This window comes from Podospora anserina, chromosome 2 (assembly GCF_000226545.1).
Source record: "Podospora anserina S mat+ genomic DNA chromosome 2, supercontig 2".
Taxonomy (NCBI): Eukaryota; Fungi; Ascomycota; class Sordariomycetes; order Sordariales; family Podosporaceae; genus Podospora; species Podospora anserina.
The window spans coordinates 2,476,244-2,499,597 of NW_001914858.1; the positions used below are offsets into that span (position 1 = coordinate 2,476,244).

The window sequence follows — 23,354 nt, forward strand, 5'->3', positions numbered from 1 at the left end:
TTGTGACTATTGCCTGTCTTTGAACCACCACCAAGAAAATGACAGCCAACACTTTGCTTCTCTTTGGGGACCAGACAGGGGAGGTCCTACCTTCAATACAATCTCTCTCCAGAAATGCTTCATCAAATCAGACCTTGGCAACGTTTCTGAGGAAGGCCACAGATAGACTCAGAAGTGCAGTACTTCAAGCCCCTGCTCACTATCGACGCTCCTTTCCAAATTTCACCTCTCTCTCCGAGCTCGCCGCCGCCGTGTCGAAACAAGATCACCCATCCCCTGCCTTATATGCCGCACTTCTGTGTATCGCGCAAATTGGCGATGTCATCATGTAAGATGTCCTGTCAAACAAGCCCAGCTCCTGAATGCTGACAGCTCAGATATCTCGAAAACAACCCAGGGCTCCTAGACGCTTCTAAGGACAGGCTTGCCATTGTCGGGTTATGTACTGGCCTTCTCCCCGCCGCGGTTGTCTCGTGCTCCAGAAACCTCACCGAAGTGATCGCACTTGCAGATGAGACTGTTCATCTTGCTTTCCAAGTCGGTCTTGCGGCATCAAAAAGGTCCCACGAGGTAGATCCATCCACTGGCAGCTGGGCTACTCTGGTCTCCCAGGTCGATATTTCTGCCGCTAGGGAAGCCATTGGCATCTTCAACCGCAACTCGATCCCCAGACACCAGGTATACATCAGTGCTGAGAGCCCAAACTCAGTGACGATTAGCGGCCCGCCTTCCGCTACCGAAGCTTTCTTCAGCTCCACCTCAATCTTCGGAAAATGCAAAAGAATTCCACTTCCCATTGCAGCGGCCTTTCACGCCGATAATCTTCAGCCCATTCAGCCCACAGTGCTTCTCCAGAATATGAACCCTTCTCTACACTCGAAACCTGTACAACATCCCTTTCTTCTGTCTCCTCATTCAGGCTTGCCTTATCAAGAGTCGTCATTCGGTAATGTTTTGGTGGAGGTTGTGGGTGACATCTTCCGGCATCCTATATTGTTCGACGCATGTACTGAAGGGCTTGCCAAAATTCTCTCATCCCAACCGAACCTTCTGGCCTTTGGACCAGTGAGCTGTGAAAAGGCCATTCAGCAAGCCCTGCACGGCCATGGTATCAAATTGGAGACTCCCAGTACTGCAACGACGCTGAACAACACTTCATCGATACCCAACGCCATAGCCATCATCGGCATGTCAGTCCGGCTCCCAGGAAGTGAGAGCCTAGAAGATTTCTGGCAAGTGCTTGAGGACGGCCGCAATCTCCACGAAAAGATTCGTCCTGATCGTTTCGATATCAACACCCATGTTGATCCTTCTGGCAAGGCCAAGAACACTAGCTTGACACCATATGGTGTGTTCATCGATCGACCTGGATACTTCGATACGAGACTGTTCAATATGTCTCCCCGTGAGGCTGCTCAAACAGACCCTCAGCAACGACTGCTCCTTCTGACCACGTACGAGGCTCTCGAGATGGCTGGGTACACTCCCAATGCAACGCCATCTACCAATACCAAAAGGATCGGCTCCTTCATGGGCCAAACAGGTGACGACTATCGTGAGGTAAACGCGAGTCAGAACGTCGACACGTACTTCATCACTGGCAACATTCGCGCCTTCGGTCCAGGTAGACTGAACTATCATTTCGGTTGGGAAGGGCCGAGCTATTCCGTTGACACAGCGTGTTCATCCAGCGCAGCTAGTATCCAATTGGCCTGCTCTGCGCTGCTCAGTAGCGAGGTGGACATGGCTGTGGGTGGTGGTGCTAACCTGCTCACTGCATCCGATTTGTTTGCTGGGCTAAGTCGGGGGAGCTTCTTGTCAAAGACTGGAGGTTGCAAAACCTTTGATCATGATGCGGACGGCTATGTTCGCGCAGACGCAGTAGGTGTCATCGTGCTGAAGAGGTTGGACGACGCATTGGCCGACAGAGACAACATCCTCGCGGTCCTTCGGGCAACAGCAACCAACCACTCCGCTGAAGCATCCTCCATCACTCATCCTCACGCCGAGACACAAGAGCGACTGTTCGATTCAGTCCTAAGCAAAGCCGGCATCGACCCTATCGAGATCGATTACGCAGAGCTCCACGGCACTGGTACCCAAGCAGGTGATGCAACCGAGAGCCGATCTGTGACCAATGTTCTTTCCCGTAACCGCCCGGCCGACAAACCCCTGTTCATCGGCACTGTTAAGCCCAATCTCGGCCACGGTGAGGCGGCCAGCGGTGTCACCTCTCTCATCAAAGCCATCTTGATGTTGAGTAAGAACATGATTCCGCCCCATATTGGAATAAAAGGCCGGATCAACGAGAAGCTACCACCGCTGGCTGACATGAACACCCGGATATCATTCGGTAAAACTCCATTCCGCCCCCGTCCTGGCGGTGATGGAAAGAGAAAGATCCTCATCAACAACTTCGACGCTGCCGGCGGAAATACCAGCATGGTCATCGAAGATCCTCCCATGTTACCAACAGAGGGTGTGGATCCCCGCAATCATCATGCCATTACCGTGTCTGGCAAGACGCCAAACTCCATCATGGGGAACAGCAAGCGTCTTCTTGAGCACTTAGACCAAAATCCTGACGCTCGTCTAGAGGACATTGCCTACACCACCACTGCACGCCGGATGCATCATAATCTGCGCAAGGCCCATGTTGCTTCTTCGATCAAGACCCTTCGGGACAGTCTGCAGCAAGCCATCACAAGAGAGACGTGGACAAAGGTCCCGGCCGCGCCCCCTCAAGTCGTGTTCCTCTTCACTGGCCAGGGTTCTGCGTATAGCGGCATGGCATCAAACCTGTTCAATACCAGCGCACCGTTCCGCGAGCTTCTTCAAGGCAATGACGATATATGCGTCTCTCATGGCTTCAGATCTTTCCTGCCCCTTGTAGAGGACAAGAACTTTGACATGACGATGGCCTCGCCGGTTCAGGTGCAGTTGGCAATTGTGTCCATAGAGCTAGCCATGGCAGAATATTGGAAATCTCTTGGGGTTATGCCGGCTGCCGTTGTTGGTCACAGCCTTGGGGAGTATCCTGCACTGTGCGTCGCTGGTGTCCTCTCTCTCAGCGACTGCCTGTATCTTGTTGGGAAAAGGGCAGGTTTGATGGTATCCAATTGCTCGCCTGGTACGCACTCGATGCTGGCTGTTCAAGCAGACCAAGGTGACACGGAAGCACTCCTGAAGAGTGTCGATGACGATTCCGGTATCGAGATTGCATGTCGAAATGGGCCTACGTCAATCGTCGTCAGTGGAGGATCGGATCAGATACGGGAGTTGCAGGAGAAGGCTCTTACCAGGGGCCTGAAGACAACAGTGCTCGAGGTACAGTATGCTTTCCACTCTTCTCAAATGGATGCCATTCTGGAAGACTTCTCGTCGGTTGCAAACCGAGTCAATTTCGCAGCACCAGCCATACCTGTTGCGTCGACAGTTTTGGGATCGATCGTCGAAGGTGCAGGAATCATCAGTGCCGAATATCTGCTCCGGGGCACTCGGGGCCCTGTGCAGTTCATGGACGCGGTCGAAGCGGTTAAAAGTCTGCAAAACTCCCCAAATCAGCAAACAGTTTGGATTGAGATTGGGCCAAGCCCGGTTTGTGTCGGAATGGTGAGGTCCATGGCCATGGAAGGAGCTGCTGATCAGCTCCTCCCCTCAATGAAGAAGGGCGAGGACGACTGGAAGATGCTGACCACATCAGTGGCCAAAGCTTTCGCTGCGGGGCTCAACATCGATTGGCGTGAATTCCATCGACCCTATGAGTTGTCTCTGCGTCTAACTGCGTTACCTCATTACGCTTTCGATCTCAAGAACTACTGGATTCAATATGAAGGTGATTGGGCTCTGCGGAAAGGCGACGCAGATGGCCTCCCTAGGTCTCCCGCGGCACAAGACCGCCTCACAAAACTCCCGTCAACTACCCTCCATCGTATCGAGTCCGAGGTCCGTGACAAGGCTGGTATCTCCGTCATTTTCGCATCAGATGCTTCCGAGCCGAAGTTGAACACCGCTCTCTGCGGTCATCTTGTCAATGGCGCAGGGCTCTGCCCTAGTTCTATCTACGCAGACATGGCATTCACTGCTGCATCGTACATCCTGGGCGACGCAGGGCTCAATATGTCCTTGGATGTCCGGGACATGCAAGTCGACAAACCGCTTGTTATTCAACCAGGGGATACGAAGCAAATTATTCGAGTGTTTGCGACGAAAAAGATTGGTTCCGACCAAATCGAAGTAACATTTGCCTCTCAGGATGGAAGCAGAAACGAACACCACGCCACGTGTAGTGTTGTATGCGGACGAGGAGAATGTTGGCAACACGACTGGTCCAAGACGGCATATCTAATCAAGGCACGCATCGAAAGTCTAAAAGAGTCCTCCAACAAAGGCCAAACGCACAGAATTCTCCGGTCAATGGTGTACAAGTTGTTTGCAGCATTGGTGGATTACGACACTCGATACCAGGGGTTGCAAGAGGTCTTCATGGACAGCAACCTGTTTGAAGCAGCGGCCAATGTGAAATTCAACACCTCTGACAGTGATGGCACATTCAACCATAGCCCATACTGGATCGATGGTTTCTCCCATCTTTCAGGCTTTGTGCTTAATGGCGGAGAGAGGACCCCTGCCGATGCTGTTTACATTTCCCATGGTTGGGATAGTATGAAGATTGTTGGTCAGTTGTCTGCTGGTAAAGAGTATCAGAGCTATGTCCGCATGCAAGATACAAGCACACGCGGAGTAATGGAGGGCGATGTGTATCTCTTTGAAGGCGATGTGGTGGTGGCTGTTTGTCAGGGTCTGCGATTTCAGCGCATCCAACGCTCGATTTTCGACCACCTCCTCCCACCGCCAAACAAGCCCTCTACCCCTTCGCAACCCATGCCGAGCCTCGGTGCCAAGAGGCAATCTTTGAACTCGCACATTCCGACAATCAAGGTTGAGTTGGTGGACGATGATATCGTGTCTTCGGATTTTGACCAGGTCCTTCAATTGGTAGCTTCCGAGGTCGGTGTTGACGTTGAAGACCTGGCAGACCACACAGTATTTGCAGATCTGGGCGTTGATAGTTTGCTGTCCATCACTATCACCGCCAAGCTTGGCCAACTATGGGGCAAAGCCATACCGGCGGGTCTTTTCACCGAGATTCTGACTGTTGCAGAACTGCGCCGGTATCACCTTGAAAACATTGATAATTCTGAAGACGACGACCGTGCCTCGAGCTATGGCGGAAGCACTTGTGGAAACGACATTTTCAGCCAGCCTCAGAGTCAGGCATACACTCCGTTTACCAACACAGGGCTTTCCATCGGCACTCCAGTAGAAGATCGAGCTGGAGCAATCAGAAAGATCATTGCCGCTGAGTTGGGAATGAGCATCGAGGAAATCGACAATGACGTACCTTTGGCGGACCTTGGTGTTGACAGTCTACTATCTTTGTCGATCATGGCTGCTATCAAAGCACAGACAGGTCAGATATTCCCATCCAGCTTTTTGATGGAATATCCAAGTTTAGCAGCAATCGAGGCTGCTCTCGGCCCTCGCCGAACACTACCAGCCCAACAGCTGTTCAAAGCCCTGGAAAAGGTGCAAAACAACAAGAGCATTCCACAGTCTGAAGCTGTCTTGCTGCAAGGATCGTCATCTTCACGAGAACCTGCCCTGTTTCTGCTCCCTGATGGCTCTGGGAGTGCCAGCAGCTATGTTGGACTGCCAAACCTGAAACTATCTGGCCCTGTGTGGGGACTTGACAGCCCATTTCTTAACAATCCTGAGGCATTCACCATTCCGCTGGAAGAACTGGCTTCCTCATTTGCTGCAGAGATTCGAAACAAACAGGCTCACGGTCCGTACCGACTGGCCGGGTGGTCCATTGGAGGAACCTACGCATATGAGGTTGCACTACAATTGTTAAGCCATGGAGAGGTGGTTGAGTCTCTGACACTCATCGATGCACCATGTCCGGCTTCCCTCCCGCCACTGCCTATCGAAACGATCTCATTACTCGACAAAGTTGGAGCGTTTGACGGTTTCAAGAACAAGAAGAAGGCGGGCAAGACATACATGAGGGAAACTGACCATGCTCACTTTGCTGGATCGGTTAAAGCACTGGAAAGATACAAGCCTGCTGCAATGCAAAATATTTCAACTCCACTGATTAAGTCTGTCACAGTGGTGTGGGCACGAGATGGCGTTTGGGACACGGTTGGGCCGGAAGTCAAAGCAAGGCATATTAAGGCACTGGGCCAAAAGAATGCTGCAAGAGACTGGATGTTGGACACAAAATCAGACTTTGGGCCGAACGGGTGGGAGATGTTGCTCCCTGGTGCTGAGATTCAGTGCAAAGTAGTTGAGGGCGACCATTTCACCATCATGAGAGACTCAGGGGTGTTGAAGCTTGGCGAGGTACTTCAAGGTACCATCGTCGGGCCAGCTCGAAGTTGAGCATCCTTCGAAGCTTTGTGGGAGGGGCGGGATGCGTCTCTTTTGTACTACGAAATTATCTTTGTTCTTTTCTAGATAGATCTCATCTCAAAATATCACTCATTACCTATGACCAAGGCGTTGTTTCGTGCTTGATGGGCTTGTCGTCCTTCCTCGACGTTGATTGGCTACGGAGGAGGCCTGCCAAGATTGACCGGTGCAAGTGCATTGCACCAAAAATAGGAGGCGGGCTAGCCATATTGTCTAACTTCCCTATCCATAGTGGCGCTAACTGCCTTGGGAATTTACACAACGCTGCATTAAAACACCTATTTTCCAGGGCAAAACCAACCCCCATTTCGTGCCAAGCTATGCAGCAATTCTTTCAACGCAGCTGCCACAACCACATTTAAACAACCTGTAATGCCACTATTCCCGTTGCCAAAGGCTCCGAGGAAAAGCTCAATTTGTAAAGGCTCAATTTTCAAAGCCTCAACTGACAAAGGCTCAATTGTCAACCTGCGATTCCATTCAAAATAGCTGGTTCGAGCCGCCTGGGCATGCGCGCCTGGCTCGAAGGCCTTGAATTTGAACCACCACTTGAACTCCCAATTGCGCACCCGGTGTAATGGCTCTTTGCGCTGGCAATAGGAAGAGCTGACTGACATTAAAAACGACTATTTTCCTATACAAAATGGCGAATTTTATGTGCATAGCTTCTCTTCGGTCAATTTTGAACCTATTTGCCGAACATAGTTAGCGCCACTACGGATAGGAAAGTTTGACAAAATGGCTAGCCCGCCTCAAAAATAGGCCTCTGAAGCGATCTGGTGGAGCCTTTGTTAGCGCTCTGGTGGGGAAGAGTGACCCGTTCACTGACATCCAGTCTTTCGCAGTTTCACCCTATTCACTGTGTTGACAACGGGACCATGGCGCGCCTAGGATGTTTCGGCGGCTGCTCAAACTACCAATCTCAATCTTGGTGGCGTCTCGTCAAATCGGTTGACTCTGTCGCGGCAAACGGTTACACGCGAATACTCCAGCACCGAAACACAGAATCGATCAGTCGCATGTCACTGTGTGGATGGTGATGATCCAAAACAAACCCTGCAATTCTTGGTCCTGCAAAAATGGAATATAAGTGACGGCTCCCAGACAATCGAACATGAGTTTTCATTGTTCTATTTTGTGATAGACTCACAAAAGCTGCTCCGTTTTCTTTTTTCTCTGTTTCTATTTTTCCTATTCAGTCAGGTGCTCCTATTTTCTCTCTCTTTTTCCTATTGTTGGAACGGGTGAATCAAAGGCGTTGTTCACAAGGGTTATTGTTTCACTTGTCTCCTTTGTGGTTCATCAACTGGATATAACTGTCATTTTTTCTTCGACTCGGAACAACCACCAACATCACCAAACGAACGGCTTACAGCAACGTGTGTCTGAGACAACGATCTTCCTTGACGTCATTTTTCCCTTTTCGACAATTCACGATACGTTATCTTTATTTCCACGAAAGTATTTTTCTTGACATCTATCAAAATGGTCGTCTTGAAGCTCGCAAAGATGTTCCTCCTGCGTAAGTCCCCCTTCTCTTCCATCCCTTGACATGACTTTTTGCTAACGACCTTTTAGCCAAGGGCACCGGACTCATCCGTTACATCCCCTACCTCTTCATCATCCCCGTCCTCGTCTTCCACGCCCTCGCCTTGACCGGCTGCGTGAGCACCTCCCCGGGGATCCCCAACATCTATGTTGTCTCCCTCCGCTCCGCCGAGCTCGCAAACACAAACAACACCGACCTCGACGTCCAAGTCCGGATCGGCTACTTTGGCATGTGCGGCATCAGCGAAGAGCACGGCACCCTCTGCGGCACCGTCTCGGGCCGCTCCGTCGAGGACCTCTCCTCGACTCTGTTCCCCGCCGCGACCGCATCAAATAACACCCTCCTCAAGAACGAAATCACCGATCTCATCACCACCGCTCAGGACCTCCAGACTGAGATCTTCATCTCCATTCTCGCCGGCGCTGCAGTCCTCTTCATCGCTGGCCTTGTCGCGCTCTTTTTCTTCAAGCAAGACAGGAAGAAGAATGCCACTGAGTGGTATGAGCAAGGAAAGTGGAGCAAGATTGTCAAGCGCGGGACTTATGGTGCGCTTTTCCTCTCGGCTGCCATGACGTTTGCCTCTGCGCTTGCCACGAGCCAAAGCGCGGGTGCGCTCCAGATTACGAGCGCGGTGATGGAGAATGCTTCGGTTTTGATCAAGACTGGGACGACGATTCAGGTTTTCCAGTGGATCGCGTTTGGGTTTGGGTTTTCATTTGCGGCGGTGGTGCCGTTTTTGGCGAAGCCTAGGGAGGAGAGTGGGAGCGGGGAGTATGTTGATAAGGAGGGGAATGTGGTTTGAGCGTGCAGCTTTGGGGGCTTAGACGTGATGCGGGCTCTGGGCGGGACTTGGAGCGCGGGAGGTGTGGTGGTGGTGGTTGTGTAAGATAGTGGTATACACCTAATTCTTGTTCCTGGATATATTTAGGATAATTGATGCTGATCATAATGATTATTTTGTGTTCATATTTGTTCTCATGTGTAAAGTTATGCCAAGGTTGTGAGAGACCAGCCAAGTCGATAAAGTCCAATGAGCGACCATGTGTTGCAGGGTAAGGCAGAGTGAGCGGCTCACAACGGCTCTCGGCTGCATATTTAAGGCACAATGGATCTTTCGCACCGCACGCATTCACAGTCTTCTACTCTTTCAAGTCATGGAGGGTTTGCGGAAGCTAGGCCATGAGGCCTCGAACAGAATCTTGTTCCATCCCAGGCCTGAAGAGCATGAATACATCATTATCGATTCACCCAACTCTGAACCAAGACGATGGGCAGGCTATCCTCTGCAAGATGTTTTTCTTACAGTCCAGCATGGCCCCCTTACTGACCCACCTTCACCAACAACCACGCCCACAGTGCCAGCACTTTGTTTTTTGTTTGGAAAAGCTGAATATCGACCACGAATCGGAGGATGATTTACCCACCCTCCAACATTAAACATGTCGCGGCATGAATTTGACCGGCTATGGAAACTATGGAATACGCCTGCGGTGACAGTCTCAAGTGGCAGGGAGTCATTCAAAAAGTTGAAAACCTAAGCAAATTGAACCCATGGTCACCAGATGCAGAGAAGGACGAGAGGACATTGGATAAGGCGACGTACGGACAGCAGGCAATTGGAAGGGCTCTTGTCAAGATTGAAGATCATATAAAGCAAATGAATAGCCTTGGGGCGGTGGTGAGATCGTTGGAACACGCCGGGTTTTGGGTAGATCCTCACGGGGATAGCGTCACTCGCATGAAGAAGGCGGCGCATGAGATTGAACAGCGGGTGGAACAGTGGCATTTTCGGTTTCAGGACCTCAAAGAACGGGGAAAGAACCAGTTGAACGTGGTGAGTCACGGTCCCGAGTGCATCCTCAAGTGTTGCTGAAGCAATGCTGACTTGTGTGGCAGTTGTATAACATAATCAATTGATGTGATACCGCTTCAGGCATCTCCATTGCTCAATGGGCGAGAAAAGACAGTCGGTCGATGAAGACGATTGCGGATATGACGATGTGGTTTTTGCCAGGGACGTGCATTGCAACTCTGTTTGCACTTCCTTTCCTGCCTGCACAGTTGGCAGCATTCTGGGTTTATTGGATATTCGCCATTCCCGTCACTCTCCTGATGGTGGGGATTCGGTATTCGTGGTTTTCAAGGACACTGGTTGGCACCAAAAAGCATTTTGCACCGACAGAGAAACAATCAAACCACAGTGCTGCGGTGGGGATACATTAGAAACGAGGGGACGACTCACCGAGCCTGGCTTCCACTCCGCATCCATCAAGCGCAGGATTTTCGGGAAGGATGGCGTGCGTGTGGTGGCAACAGAGTCTGAGATACCAGTTTGATAAGTAGATCTCAAGCAGGCAACTCTCATGCCCCTGAGGACATGTTACCACATGGACGACTTTGCTTGTCATTCTTACCTGTTATTAGACTGGATATGTAAATGCATTTCAAAGAGATTTTCAGTTTTTTCGATCATTCCTTCTAAGTTGTCAGCCAGCGACCGTTGCTCCTGCCAGACCAACTTGAAAAGTAACATCCATCCCGTCACCTGGCAAACAGGGAAGGAGTACTCATATTTCGCTACTTGTATTATAAACTGCCCACCATTTGGCACGTCCACCTTTTTTCAACGCCATCGGGCACCTATTCTTCAACCTGCAACTTACACCCCGCGGTCCACCCACCGTATCGCCGTCGTGTTTGACAATTACAACGACTGTACCATCATGGTGACGATCCCGTCTCGGAGTCACGGCGACGCGCTCAAACGTAAACTCGACGACCGCAACTCTGATCGAGATGACGACACCCAGCCCAGCAAACGCTCCACATTTGGTATCATCAGGGCGGCGGAGGAATCCCAACTAGTCACGGAGGAGTCCCAACCAGCCACGCTCGACACACTTGCCACTGAACTGCTCTGTCTTATCTTCCAACAGCAGACAATCACGTTCAATCAGAAGAAACGTCTGTCTCTGGTGTGCAGGCGGTTCCGCTTGATCCTGAGGCCAGTCCTTTTTCGCACGTTGGCATTGGGGACTGATGTGGAGGGGAGTGGATATGATTGGATGACATACCTTCAAAAGGAGGGACAGCACCAGTCGCTACGTATGTTTATACCGAACTGATATAGAAATCCTGCTAATTGTAGTTAGCTGCGCTGTACGTCACAATTGGGTCCTCAACCACATCGATCCGGTGCAAATCAATGCTTTCAGGGCGTGGACCCGTCGACAAATGCGGTACCTACCTACTTCTCCTCGCCATCCTCTGCAACAACCCCGACAGGAGCGAATTAATACGTTATCCGAACGTTTTGCAGACGGCTTACCCCCCGCCCCCATCGACCCGTTACAAGCCTCCAAGTCCTAGCCCAAATGCCTAATTTGAAGACGCTATCCATGGACGGCTTTGAAGATGAGTTCTATTATGACTCGTTTAAGTGCCGGCCGTTATCTGGGATTACAATGGAACACTGCTGGTCCGTTCTCTCATCGGTCCAGGTCTTGACAGTGAGTCCCCATCTTGGGAGTCTAATGTTCAGCGACCAACTTCATGCGCTCCTGATAAGATGCTGCCCCAGTGTCCAGACTCTTCGAATCAACATTCGCGACAATTCGTGGGGTGTCTTGATACGTGGGATGAGCGATGCTTCTGGGATTGGATGGCATTAGCACTGAAGCAGGCATTCAGGTTGTCCAAGCTCGTCGACCTCTAGATGTTTCAATTTGGCTACTTCGCCCAGCTCAATTCGGACATTGGAACCAGGGGGGAGAGAAAGATAAAGAAGTGTAGGGGCGGTTGGACTCCATATGATATCTATGGTAAGTTCGTTCTCTTTATAGTTGCCCATATCTTTCATGTCATGCTAATACGGCTCCACTTCAGAAATCCACAGATATTTCCCACATATCACTCGCCCGTCTTTTTATGGCAGCATTGATCTATCTATGATTGATGTCGATCCGGACGAGTCAGACGAGTCATACCAGCAGGATGGGCCATACGAGACAGATGAGCCATACAAGATCAAGGAGTTTGCCCCCATGTTCAAACGCTTCAAAAGGCTTGAACAACTGGTGATGACAGATGAGCCTATGATGTCTTCTTGTACGTTTGAAGACTGGTGGGGAATGAAGAGGGGGCGGTCGAGAGTGGGGCCATCATTGTGAATGGCTGTACCCACGTCTGAGCAATTGTGATAAACAATGGCTGAAATCAGCCCGCGCGATCTTTCAAGCCTGTGGAGAGCAGCTGACTCGGATTTCTTTCGTCAACAAAAATAAGGGAACGGAGTACATCAGAGACCCGGATGACGCCAACAAGCCTGTGGTGGCGCGTAAGTTTCACAACCAATTGTTCACTTATCTTACATATGCTATGTCTCGCGGGAAGGATGACAGCCCGATTCGGGTGCTGCAGTAGCCATCACATAGGAGATCATGTAGACTGTACCTTGGAATTGGGGCTTAATACAATAGGGATGCCCTTAAAACCTCTTGCTGGCTTGACATGGTACTGTGTGCATCACGGTATGGTATCGCATTCTGCAGAAGAACACAACGTGGTAAACATCATGTACGATGCTGTAAGGGCAAAAATGTATACATTGCAACATGGAATTACAGGCTCAAAGGACAGTTAATATATTTTACTAGTAATTAATAGACCTTTAAAGATTGTCGAAAGGACTTAACAACTTGGCGCAATATTTAGTATTTTATCCATAACGGGTCTAGGTAGAAGAGGGTGCAAGTCCAAAAGGTGATGACATAACGAGTCTGTGCCAAACCAGCTGAGGGAATTTACTTTCCCTTCATTCTTGGAAGTATGGCTTGGATTCTTGCGCCAATTCAGCAGGCATGTTTGCAGCTTCTGCTGTGGTTGAAACTAGCTCTTTGGTGCCGGGGATCCCTAGCTCAAGGCGAGACATTCACATCATGTTGACGATTTGGTTGCCTCACTGGATCCCATGGCCCGATCCAAGCTCTACAAAATTGCCAAAATGATGGGGCAAATCTGGAAGTATTCAAAATGATTAGGTATCATTGAAGCCAAAATATGGGTTACTACTCCTCTTCCTTCAGCCCCCCTACATGACCCTCAGCCCGGTGCTTAAACGGCCTCCACCTTCTTGTGCAACTCTAAAATCTGACCAAGAGTCAGCATCGTAGGCGACCGCGTAAACCCCTCCTGAAACGGCAGCCTCTCCTCTTCTGTCACTTCAAGTCAGCAAGCCCAATCATCATTTTGCTGATACGATAAAAAAGAACATACCAAACAGCACCTTGACCCAATCAGTCCGCGCATTCCCCTGTGTTCCCTCCCCAAAGACCATGAGATACAGACTGGTCTCCAAAATGGAGAACCTGTTCTGATCCTCGGTCAGGCTAAACTCCGGGTTGGAAGCCCTTGCGCTCTCCACTCTTTCCTTTCTGGCCGCTGCGGCAACTTGGAGGGGGATTTTCTCCAGTCCTCGAAAGTGTTTAAATACTGTTTCCCACGTCTCGGGGGAAAAGGAGTGGTTGTCGCCGAAAAAGACGTCTTTTCTGCTGAGGGAGGCGTCGTGTTCGATGACTGAGGGAGAGGTGGGGGGCATGTGTCAGCGTTGCTTACTCATGGGGTGGCAGGGGGGGGAGCTCACCGCCGTGTTTGTTCAGGTCGTCCAGGTTGAAGGTTAGCCAGCTGCCAGTGGTGGAGGTTTGGAGGGCTTTGAGGCCGACGATGAGGGTTGCGTCGGGGGCGAGGTTGACGCCCTCTTTGGCGGCTTGGATGAGCTTGAGGAGGGAGACGTTGGACCCATCTCGGGGAAGGTAGGCGTGGTTTGCGAGAGCGTTGACCATCGGACATGGGCTGCGTTTATCGGTGGCGGAAGGGGCTTGGAAGGCATGGTCCTGTTGGTGGTTGGTGTCCTGGTTGGGGGAAGTTATGAGGGACTCGATCGTGCTGTAGGTTGCGGTGAATATGGAGGAGAAGGATGTGATGACTTTGAAGGCGAGCGACATTTCGGCTTTGGGTGATGATGACTGGGGAAGTGATGGTTGCTTAGGAGGCCGGGAGGGGTTGCTGTTGGTGGGGGTAGTTGGATATTTTGGTACAAAAGATGCTGGATGGATGGGCTCGGAAATGTATCAGCAAAAGGATCAAAACAGGTCCGAGACTTTTAAAGGAGTACGATTTGATTTAATCCTCGCGAGCTCATGTTTTGGGATCTGAGTGAGATGCACGTGCCCTTAGTCACACACATTCAGCACCGTGTGTCTGAGGTGACATCTGACTGGGTCAAGTGCATGCCAAAATTATCCTAGTCTAGTGCTCACGCTGTGTTTCACACCGAGAAACTCATGTGAGCCAATCTTGTGGGTGGAGTTTCAAAGCCACCGAATCTTTGCCGCCAGCTGCAACCTGGAAGCTGTTCAGTCTCCATGTCAAAACCTTATTCCAACCTCCCTTGCCAGCCAGCCATCACTCATTTTATGAACAGAATAGCTCAGCAAGCTTGGCATTAATGGCGGGGACATGACAACCGAGACAACGGCAGTACTGCATTTAGAATGTACCAGTCAGTCTCACTGATCAATGTCATGTCGCCTCATGTCACTCACTTTCTGGGCTCCTGGTAGACTGCTCGCTGTCCCCTCATGTTCCACACACTCGATCAAAGCATTTTTCGTCGCCCGTTGAGGATTGTCGAGTATCAAAGCCGCTATACACTGCGAGGAATTCATCACATCGTGACAAGCTAATTCGGAGTCGGGACACTGCGTGTTTGACGCTTGAGCAGACACCATTGTGCTAAAGAAAAGAATTGCTAAACACCGCATTGTGAGGAAATGCATGTTGAGTGGCGGATAGAGTGACCATTGAGCTCCAAGCAGCCCAAACTTCAAGGAGACCAGCACCTGCCTTCTTTATAATTACCCCGCAGGCTTCATGCCACTGAAGATTGGACCACGTTTTTTTTTGCTTCAATCTACTAGCGAACTGCCACCCCTCAAGAGAGGATAATCATCATCAATCTACACGGCATGGAAGCAATATGTGCTGTCAATACGGCAACCAATCAGAGCCTCATGTCGCCCGTCCATTACCCCCGACAAGACATGTATCAACACTCCTGCAGCGCAAGATATGGTTTTCGTGCGGCTAATGTAGGATGTTGATAGATTGCGCTTCGGTAATCAATATCCCCTCTCAGTTACCGGGTTCAAAGTGACGGCATGTATACCTGGGTCCCGGGCATCGACAAAGGCCCCATACTTCCTTGACCTTTCGTTTTGTTCCCCGATTTTTTCTGGCCTCTGGGTTAAAGGTTTTCGCTCAAACATATCATAACTCAAAGCTTCTACATCCAACTGGCAAGAATGCGTGCGTCATTCTCGTTGTTGCTCCCCATCCTGGGGTTGCTATCGACAGGCGCCCACGCAATCGTTCGCTTTCATTGCAGTGCGCTTACAGTACAGCGCTTGGATCCTCTCGTCAACCCTGGGATGATACCCTCAACACACGTCCATCAAATAGTGGGCGGCGATGCCTTTAACGCCAGCATGGATCCCTCGCTCGACCTTCCCGAACTATCCACCTGCACATCTTGTCAGTTTGCCGAGGACTTTTCGAACTACTGGACAGCCGTGCTCTACTTCAAGGCCAAAAATGGAACATACAAGAGGGTGCCACAACTGGGGAACAACCAGTTTGAAAAGGCCAAGGGAGGGTTGACCATCTACTACATGCAGGATGCCATCTATGACAGGAATCAGAAGAGCAATGTTCAGGCCTTCCAACCAGTCAGTTAATATCTCTTCTGCCTGCCTTGGATTGTGCTAATCACCAGTGAAACAGGGCTTTCGCATGTTCGTCGGTGACCTCAATGCCCGGACAATCGAGGAAGCTGCCCGCTTCCGTCAACTCACATACGTCTGCATGGATACTTGGACCTCGCGCGCCCCAGAAACGATGGCCTTCCCGACAAGAAAATGCCCAGAAGGCATCATGACCTCCGTCCGATTTCCTACTTGCTGGGATGGCAAGAATCTGGACTCCCCCGATCACATGGCGCACATGTCTTACCCTGAGTATGGAACTTTCGAGAGCGGTGGTCCCTGCCCAGCGAGCCACCCTGTGAGAATGCCGCAGGTTTTCTACGAGGTGGTTTGGGATACCAAGATTTTCAACAATGAGGAGTGGCCTGAGGATGGGAGCAGCCCGTTTGTGTGGAGTTTTGGGGACGCGACGGGTTTCGGGACGCATGGGGATTATTTGTTTGGGTGGAAGGGGGATGCGTTGCAGAGGATATTGGATGCGCCGTGTTGGTTCAACACGAACTGTGCGAAGGAGAGTGTAAGTGTCGATTGGTATTGGGGGTGGTGCCTGAGCCCCTTTTGTGGAGACGAAAGAGATGCTGATGATGTGGGAATACAGAACAGCCCGTTGCAGACGATTGAGCAGATGAATGCGTGTACACAGCCTAGTATGGTGGATGAGGATATCGATGGGTGTAAGTTCCTTAGCCATTGCTGTTGATTGACACTAACGTTGAACAGGGCTTGACGAACTACCTGGTGGTTGGAAAGCGGACTATGGACATGGACATGGTTCAAGAGAATGAGGTGACGGTGTATTGAACCCGGTATATGATAAACTCGTACGACTAGATTAAGAATGTGACGATTTTGATGGTTGATTCAGATCAAGCGTACAGCCATCTTTTGAAACAGTCCTGGCTAATCACAAGTTCACAGCCTGTAAAGGGAACATACATTCTCGACACCCCAGAATCCCACAGCTTTAAACATTCCTCCGACTGCATCCCAGCCTCAGGCGCAAAGAGTCAACACAACATTGCTGCTGGCGCTGCAAACCCTGACCTGGCTGCCCGCGGGCGGCACACCAGCAGGCCAAACAATCTCCTGCGTGCAAGCCGGGTCAGCGCTCTTGACGGTGATCTTCTTGCCCACAAAGGCGGGGTTGTTGCCAAAGACGTTGCTCAGATCAAACCAGACTTGGTTGGCGCCCACGTCGAGATTGTAGGCAAAGATGGTTTGGGGTGTGCCGGGGGTGTAGAGGCCGTCGGAGTGGGAGGAGATCTTGAGGGCGCGGCCGCCCGTGTTGGGGTCTACGTGGAAGGACTCGGCGTAGTAGCCTACTGTGCCGGATAGGCCGTAGGGGCCGGTGATGTTGGTTCCGACTGAGAGGGAATTAGCTGGTTGAAAAACGTGGAGGAGAGAGGGGGATGGGGAATAGGTACCGGGCCAAACGTAGACGTTGGAGGTGCACTTGTTGTTTACCCGAGCTGAGCCGATGGCTGAGACGGTAGCTGCCAGGAAGGCAAGGGGGGTGATGAGGTTGGTGAGGAGCATTTTGGTGGTTGGGTTGTTGAAATTTGAGAGAATGGGATCTGAGATGGTGGGAGGTGATGATGAGATGAGAGGATAAGTGGGTGCTGGGGCTTTATAGCCGGCCTGGCGATCTTCCCATGGCGATGCGTTGACTTCGTGAACAGATGCCAACTCAATAGTTTGATGTTTTCATTTTCGTGTTTCCATGCTCAAGTCTACTGACAAGTGCTCAGATATTCCAGTCATGTTTCTATTGTGTAAGTGGTATTGGCGTTCTTGGTAACCTTGTAGAATACGAGCTGTAGCGGCCCATATTTCCAAGCCATCGAAGGCTACCCATGGCGGTCGTTGACTCTCAGGTGTGAACAGGGCGTCAAGTGATACCAATATTCCATGTTACCAATCCCTGATTCCGATCCAGAGTAACACAATAGTGCGGGGTGACAGGTGACACTGCTTCTGAGCCAGAAATAGAACACTTTGGATACTTTTTGTAGAGTCCTTTTAGTCATGTTAACGACTGTTGGCGGCGCAACACTATTTCTTACCAGCATGGCAATTGCGAACTCTGATCCAGCCCAATCTTGGGCCATCTCGCACGAATATGCAGATGAGCTCAAGGTGGTGGCAGTGCCTTTTGCTCAACGCTTCCAGGTTTTGGTTGTCTCCGAGAGCATGCAGTTGGCCATCTGAAAAGGGCAAATTTTGGTCTCGGGACTCACCAGAGGTGGCATCGAACTGGATACCCATTCTGGAGTCGGTTTCTCCGTCTTACAGATGGCTGGAGGATGATGTGAATAAATTTTGTAGAAGTTAGAGAACACGAAAACCCAGTTCTCGTATTATGCAAGGCCGCTGGGGAATATTGCTTGGCGTGCAGGTGCTATTCTTTTTTCCATTGACCTTCGAGTTTCGGCAAGCAACCCGACATTGTATGGGCCTTTAGTACAGATTTATACATGCATAAGCTTTCTCCAGTGCGACTACTCACAACGCCAAATCTATGTCACCGGCAACTGACTTTAGCATTGAGACTCTTAAGGGACAAGAAGTAAGTGCCACCACACCATTACATCCCTGTATTTGGACTATCTCCTGCTTGAGGCTCAAAGGGAACAGGAATTGGAGCAAACTCTCGACGCTCACCATGCTAATCCCCCTGTGGTCAGTCAAGCTCATGTTCACAGGCAGGAGCAACCCACTTGGCACCTTCCACACTCGACCAGCAGCACCTTCCTTATATATACCCCACGCTCGCCATCACTCTCATCAAACAAACAACTTGCACAGTAAGAAAGCTCTGTGGCGCAGTGGTTAACCGCGACGGGTGGCTGGCTCCTTCTGAAGAGTCACCACCAAACGTGGGTCGAGCGTAAGTCCAACCACCTCCCTCTGAAGCTGCGAGTTCGAGGCCCAATACTTTTTGACATTTTCTCTTTTTATCGGTCTTCAACCACCACACTTGCTTTTTTTTCGACCACAGATCCCAGCAATGGTCGTGACAATGATTGAGAAACGCTGCCAGACACTTCATCCTTCTTGTCGGCTTGATATTTTGCTATTTTGTTTACATTTACCACTGTCGTAACCTGACTGGAGATCGAGATCATCCGTGATGGGCTATTCTGTACACTTCCATTGCTTGTCTGCCGGAGGTTACTGCGGGGAAGATTTAGAGATAGATTGCTTTTGAATGTCACTCTCCTGCATCACATCACTCCCGTTGGCTGGGCATTTCGGATGCTTTCCATCAACCAATTTACCCACCAACCATTCCGGCTCCCGGATGGGTACCTGGATGCAAAGCAATTACAGTGAAACTGTCGTGATATCTCAACATCATTTGTGGTGATGTATAATTACACCCAGTAGTCTCACCTTATTCCCCTTCACTGGCTCACCTTCACCACTGACACAAACTTGGAAACTGACCATGCTTTTCACCACCGCATCCGCCCTCGTAGCCACCCTGTTTGCGGGTCTGGTGTCTGCCCAGACCCCTGTTGGCTTTACTCCAGCTGTGGAAGCCAAGTTGGAAGTCATATACGGCACAAAAGCGACCATCGAACCCGGAACAGGATTCACCAAAACAGAGACTGCACGACAACCCACCATTGGCACCAGCGATGTCGCGCTGAATGGCACATATGTCTGGCTTCTCATTGGTATGTGTCCATTTCCCTTGTACATGACAATACTGACCTCTCCCAGACCTTGACGTGTAAGGCCAACATCCTTCACCCTCCCAGACTCCTACTGATCCCCCAACAGCCCCTCCAACTTCCAAAACCCCTCCTCCGGCCCCCGCCGCACCAACCTCCACGCCCTCATCACGGGCTTCAAATTCTCCGGGCAGACTGTCTCTGTTGCCGGCGTCAGCAACCCAATCTACACCCTGACATCCTCCTCCACCGGTCCCATCACCTACGTCGGTCCTTCGCCTCCGGCAGAAAACCCCCCTTACGCCCACAAATACGTCAGCCTGTTGTACGAGACTCCAGAAGGCTTCACCGTGACAAGGCAGCAAGTAGGACAGACATTCGGCTTCAACTTGACCACATTCGTCGACACTGTTGGGTTGACAGCCGCGCCAGTGAGGGCGAGCTATATCAGTGTAGCTGCATAGGTGCTCCAAAACAACCATGTCTAACGAATGTTGTGGGGAGTTGAGATCACAGAAATGAGACAAAATCAAACACCACCCAACCCAGCCTCACCCATCCCGCCCCCTTGACCATCCACCCCAAAAATCCTGTTCAACTCCCTCTCCGCACTCTGATGCCTCGCCTCCCTCTCCTGACTCTGCTCCCTCTTGTCCGCCTGGTGCCACCTCTTCAAACTCTCCAGCTCACCCGTCAACGCAGCCTCCACCGCAACCGCAGTGTTCTGCAGTTGCTCAATCTCAGCCATTCACGTCGTGTGTGAGATTTCTCGCTGTTCTCAGGTGAGCCAGTTCGAGGATCTGTTCAAGTTCTTTTGCAGCAACTCTTCTGTCTCTGTAATTTTGTAGCATTTGATCTCGGCGATCAGGGGCCATATGACCGCAGCACGAGAGCCAGCTTCAGGGCTGTTTGGCATTTCGCTTGTGGTATTTTGCTGGCTGCTTGTGTATGCCCCTTGCTGGCTACTTGTATGTGTCTCCTGTTGGCTACTTGTATATATGTCGCTTGCTGGCTACTTGTGTTTGCATCTTCCTGGCTGCAAGTGCTGGCGATTAGGTCTGCCATCTTTGAGATCATCACTATTTTATTTTCCTAGAAAAATGCAACGAGCAAGAGAAAGATGAAGGCCTTTTGTAGACATTCAAGTGTGACTCCTTCATTCACAGTCACGGTGTAAAAGGTGTTGGCTGTCGTGAATACATATGCACAAGAACAACCATAATAGAGTCAACAATAAACAAGAAGAAGCGATCACCAAATCCACAAGCCACATATTGAAGACAACACAACGCGACTTTGCACACCAATTATCAAGTCAACATACCAAACTATCATACAATACCAAACATTTACTCCTCCTTCTCCTCCACCACATCCTCCACCACACGCTCCTTCTCACGAGCCGTCAAAACGTCCTCGGCCTGTTTGACCAAGGCCTGCATCCGCTCGTCCTCAGAAAGCACACGGACCAACTCCACCAAATCCTCCTCCTCCTCCTTCGTCTCAGCAGGGACCACCGCGCCAGTCTCCTCGCTCACGAGCGCTTGCTCGTCCGCGACCGGCTGCCCGGCCACGTTGATCTCGCGCTCCCCCGCGAGACCTTCCTCGTCCGAGCCCTTGTCCTCCACCGCGCGCAAGTGCTCAATCTCTTGTCCGAGCTTGAACTGCCTCTTCTCAGTCTTTCCCCAGCTCGGATAACGCCTATACTGGGCGTCACCCGGCAAAATTTTGGACAACTTCAAAGTCGCCCACTCGGTATCCACACCACCGTCCATCCCGACTTGGTGCAAGTTCTTCGCCAGCGCAGCAGAGTTGGCGGCAAACAACTCAATCTCCTCAATCCGGAACCACGAGATGTACTGGACGCGGTCGTCACCGGGAAGGGTCTCGAATACAGCGATGGGGGAGTGGAGGCCAGGGGTGTGCTTAACACTGGGGGTGTTATTGCAACCGACGAGGATGGGGCTCTCGTGTTTCTTCTTCTGCCTGATATATGGTTAGTGACTGTTGTAGTGTAAAGATCAGACCTACTTACCATTCGCCAGGGACAACAATGCGAGAGATATTCCCATACAGGCCAAAGATTTCCATGTCGGGACCATCCTCAAGGCCATAACGACGAAACTTTATGTTCTCTGTGGTGGCATTAATATTGCGATGGACCTTTTCTTCCTCCGTAGCCTCCTGATGCTGGGCAACAAGGGCAGCTTTCTTCTCATCGTACCCGGGGAGCAAATAATGCCTGGAATTGGTGTAGACAATGCCGTGGCTCTTCCACAAAGGCTGATCCTCTTCATGGACGATGGCAAAAGCAATGCCATCTGGGTTGCCCTCGCCGCTGTTAATGGTCTGAAACTGGTAAGACTTGGGGGAGTCGGGTGAGCACTTGAAGTATCTCAGCAACACCGAACCCTACAACCAACTCGTTAGCTGAGTTACAGAAAAGGAGGTGGCGACAAGGGAGCTGGCTGGTCACTGACGCTGACGGGGCCGAACCAGTTGCTACCAGCACGATAGCTGGGCGGGTCGCGGCGGAGGTTAAACCCGCCAGAGGCAGGTGAGGACGAAACATTGTTGATGTCCGAAAGGACACCCTCGGCGTTCTCGCGGATGGCGGTGAGGGAGGCGGCGTATCCGGCGCCGACGTATCGGCCACGGCCACGGCTTCCGCCACGTCCACCACCACGGCCACGAGAGCCACCGCAACCACCACGAGAGCTGCCGCCGCGAGGGCCAGGGGTGTTTCCGCGAGCCATTGTTTTTTCTTCGGGTTTGGGTAAGCGAAGCGGGGTTTTCGAGTGTCGTCTACCGCTGGTTGCGATCGTCTGTTGCCGAGGAAGAGAGAAGAGTCTGGGCAACAGATGGAAGAGAATTGAACTGGGTCAGGTTGCAAAAGAAAGAAACCAGCTTGGGATCTTTTCCTTTGCATTTTGAAGACTTCTGGGTCAAGCTGAAAAGGTTTTTCAAGGGAAAAGCTTTCGGCTCGCGGTATTGGCCAATGGATGACATAGAACCCACGAGGGGTAGCGGAATCAGATGTGTCAAGAACGGGGAAGGAGGAAGCGCCTGTCAGCATGCATAGGCGCCTTCCCGGTGAAGACGAAGTTGAAACAAGTGGGTTGGAAGGTAAAATCTAGTCAGGAGTTGACAAAATTCAGAATCCCTAATCGACAGTTGAAGTAGGCCACACTATCTAGCTCTATCTTTGTGCCTCAAATTAGGATGAATGAATGCAAGGGCAATTACGTATGCGAGGTTGTGATTTGGGAGCTGGATATTTACACATGTGAGGACTTCCTATGCTACGGCGCTGGCAATTTGAGTGAGAATGTTTGGTGGTTTATGGCATATATGTGACGGCCCAAAAAGTGAGGTTATTCACAGAGTACTAACAAAGCCGCTGCATCTCGCGGATAGGAGCCTCTGTTATTGAAACACACCTTGACACAGCAAGGCAACCTTTAAGTTCACACCAAGCAAATTGTAGAAACCTCATCTAGCATTTATCTTACACTCAGGGGTTGTGGCACACTGCAAGTAAAACCTCATCCTCGCTTCAGCAACATCACAACATCCTACAAGATATCCAAGGCTAGATGGCCGAGCGGTCTAAGGCGCCACGTTAAGGTATTGATCCTTGATTCCAACTCCACCAAGAGTTCCGTGGTCTCGTAAGGGGCGTGAGTTCGAATCTCACTCTAGTCATTCACTTTTGCTCCCGTGTGTGGTGGAGTCAATGTTCTTTTTGCTGTGAGTGAATTGACAGCATCATCCTTGCCGGCATAGGAGGTATCCGGACAATGTACTCACATTCAGGTGTTCACATGCTCT

At 50.9% G+C, this 23,354-nt stretch overlaps 6 protein-coding genes across 6 annotated transcripts, besides 1 other annotated feature; 3 read left to right on the forward strand and 3 right to left on the reverse strand.

The window, feature by feature from the left end:
- Positions 1 to 38: 38 nt before the first annotated feature.
- On the forward strand, positions 39 to 6,447 carry PODANS_2_6850 (uncharacterized protein; the record flags this gene model as incomplete). The annotated part of the gene is made up of 2 exons (XM_001911429.1): positions 39 to 328; positions 378 to 6,447. 2 exons carry the CDS (start codon positions 39 to 41, stop codon positions 6,445 to 6,447), a joined length of 6,360 nt encoding a protein of 2,119 aa, XP_001911464.1.
- Positions 6,448 to 7,962: 1,515 nt separating this feature from the next.
- PODANS_2_6860 (uncharacterized protein) lies at positions 7,963 to 8,828 on the forward strand (the record flags this gene model as incomplete). The annotated part of the gene is made up of 2 exons (XM_001911430.1): positions 7,963 to 7,999; positions 8,056 to 8,828. The coding sequence occupies 2 exons, from the start codon at positions 7,963 to 7,965 to the stop codon at positions 8,826 to 8,828; spliced, it is 810 nt and encodes a 269-aa protein (XP_001911465.1).
- A 4,310-nt stretch (positions 8,829 to 13,138) lies between these two features.
- PODANS_2_6870 (uncharacterized protein) lies at positions 13,139 to 14,028 on the reverse strand (the record flags this gene model as incomplete). Its single annotated transcript, XM_001911431.1, has 3 exons — positions 13,139 to 13,239; positions 13,301 to 13,600; positions 13,668 to 14,028. The coding sequence occupies 3 exons, from the start codon at positions 14,026 to 14,028 to the stop codon at positions 13,139 to 13,141; spliced, it is 762 nt and encodes a 253-aa protein (XP_001911466.1).
- A 1,359-nt stretch (positions 14,029 to 15,387) lies between these two features.
- Positions 15,388 to 16,631, forward strand: PODANS_2_6880 (uncharacterized protein; the record flags this gene model as incomplete). The annotated part of the gene is made up of 3 exons (XM_001911432.1): positions 15,388 to 15,810; positions 15,866 to 16,520; positions 16,567 to 16,631. The coding sequence occupies 3 exons, from the start codon at positions 15,388 to 15,390 to the stop codon at positions 16,629 to 16,631; spliced, it is 1,143 nt and encodes a 380-aa protein (XP_001911467.1).
- A 208-nt stretch (positions 16,632 to 16,839) lies between these two features.
- On the reverse strand, positions 16,840 to 17,382 carry PODANS_2_6890 (uncharacterized protein; the record flags this gene model as incomplete). Its single annotated transcript, XM_001911433.1, has 2 exons — positions 16,840 to 17,210; positions 17,271 to 17,382. The coding sequence occupies 2 exons, from the start codon at positions 17,380 to 17,382 to the stop codon at positions 16,840 to 16,842; spliced, it is 483 nt and encodes a 160-aa protein (XP_001911468.1).
- Positions 17,383 to 20,872: 3,490 nt separating this feature from the next.
- Positions 20,873 to 21,935, reverse strand: PODANS_2_6900 (uncharacterized protein; the record flags this gene model as incomplete). Its single annotated transcript, XM_001911434.1, has 2 exons — positions 20,873 to 21,509; positions 21,559 to 21,935. Coding segments are annotated over 2 exons (1,014 nt in total), but the record flags the coding sequence as incomplete, so codon positions are not given.
- Positions 21,936 to 23,113: 1,178 nt separating this feature from the next.
- Positions 23,114 to 23,228, forward strand: a tRNA (tRNA-Leu).
- The last annotated feature ends 126 nt before the right edge of the window (positions 23,229 to 23,354 follow it).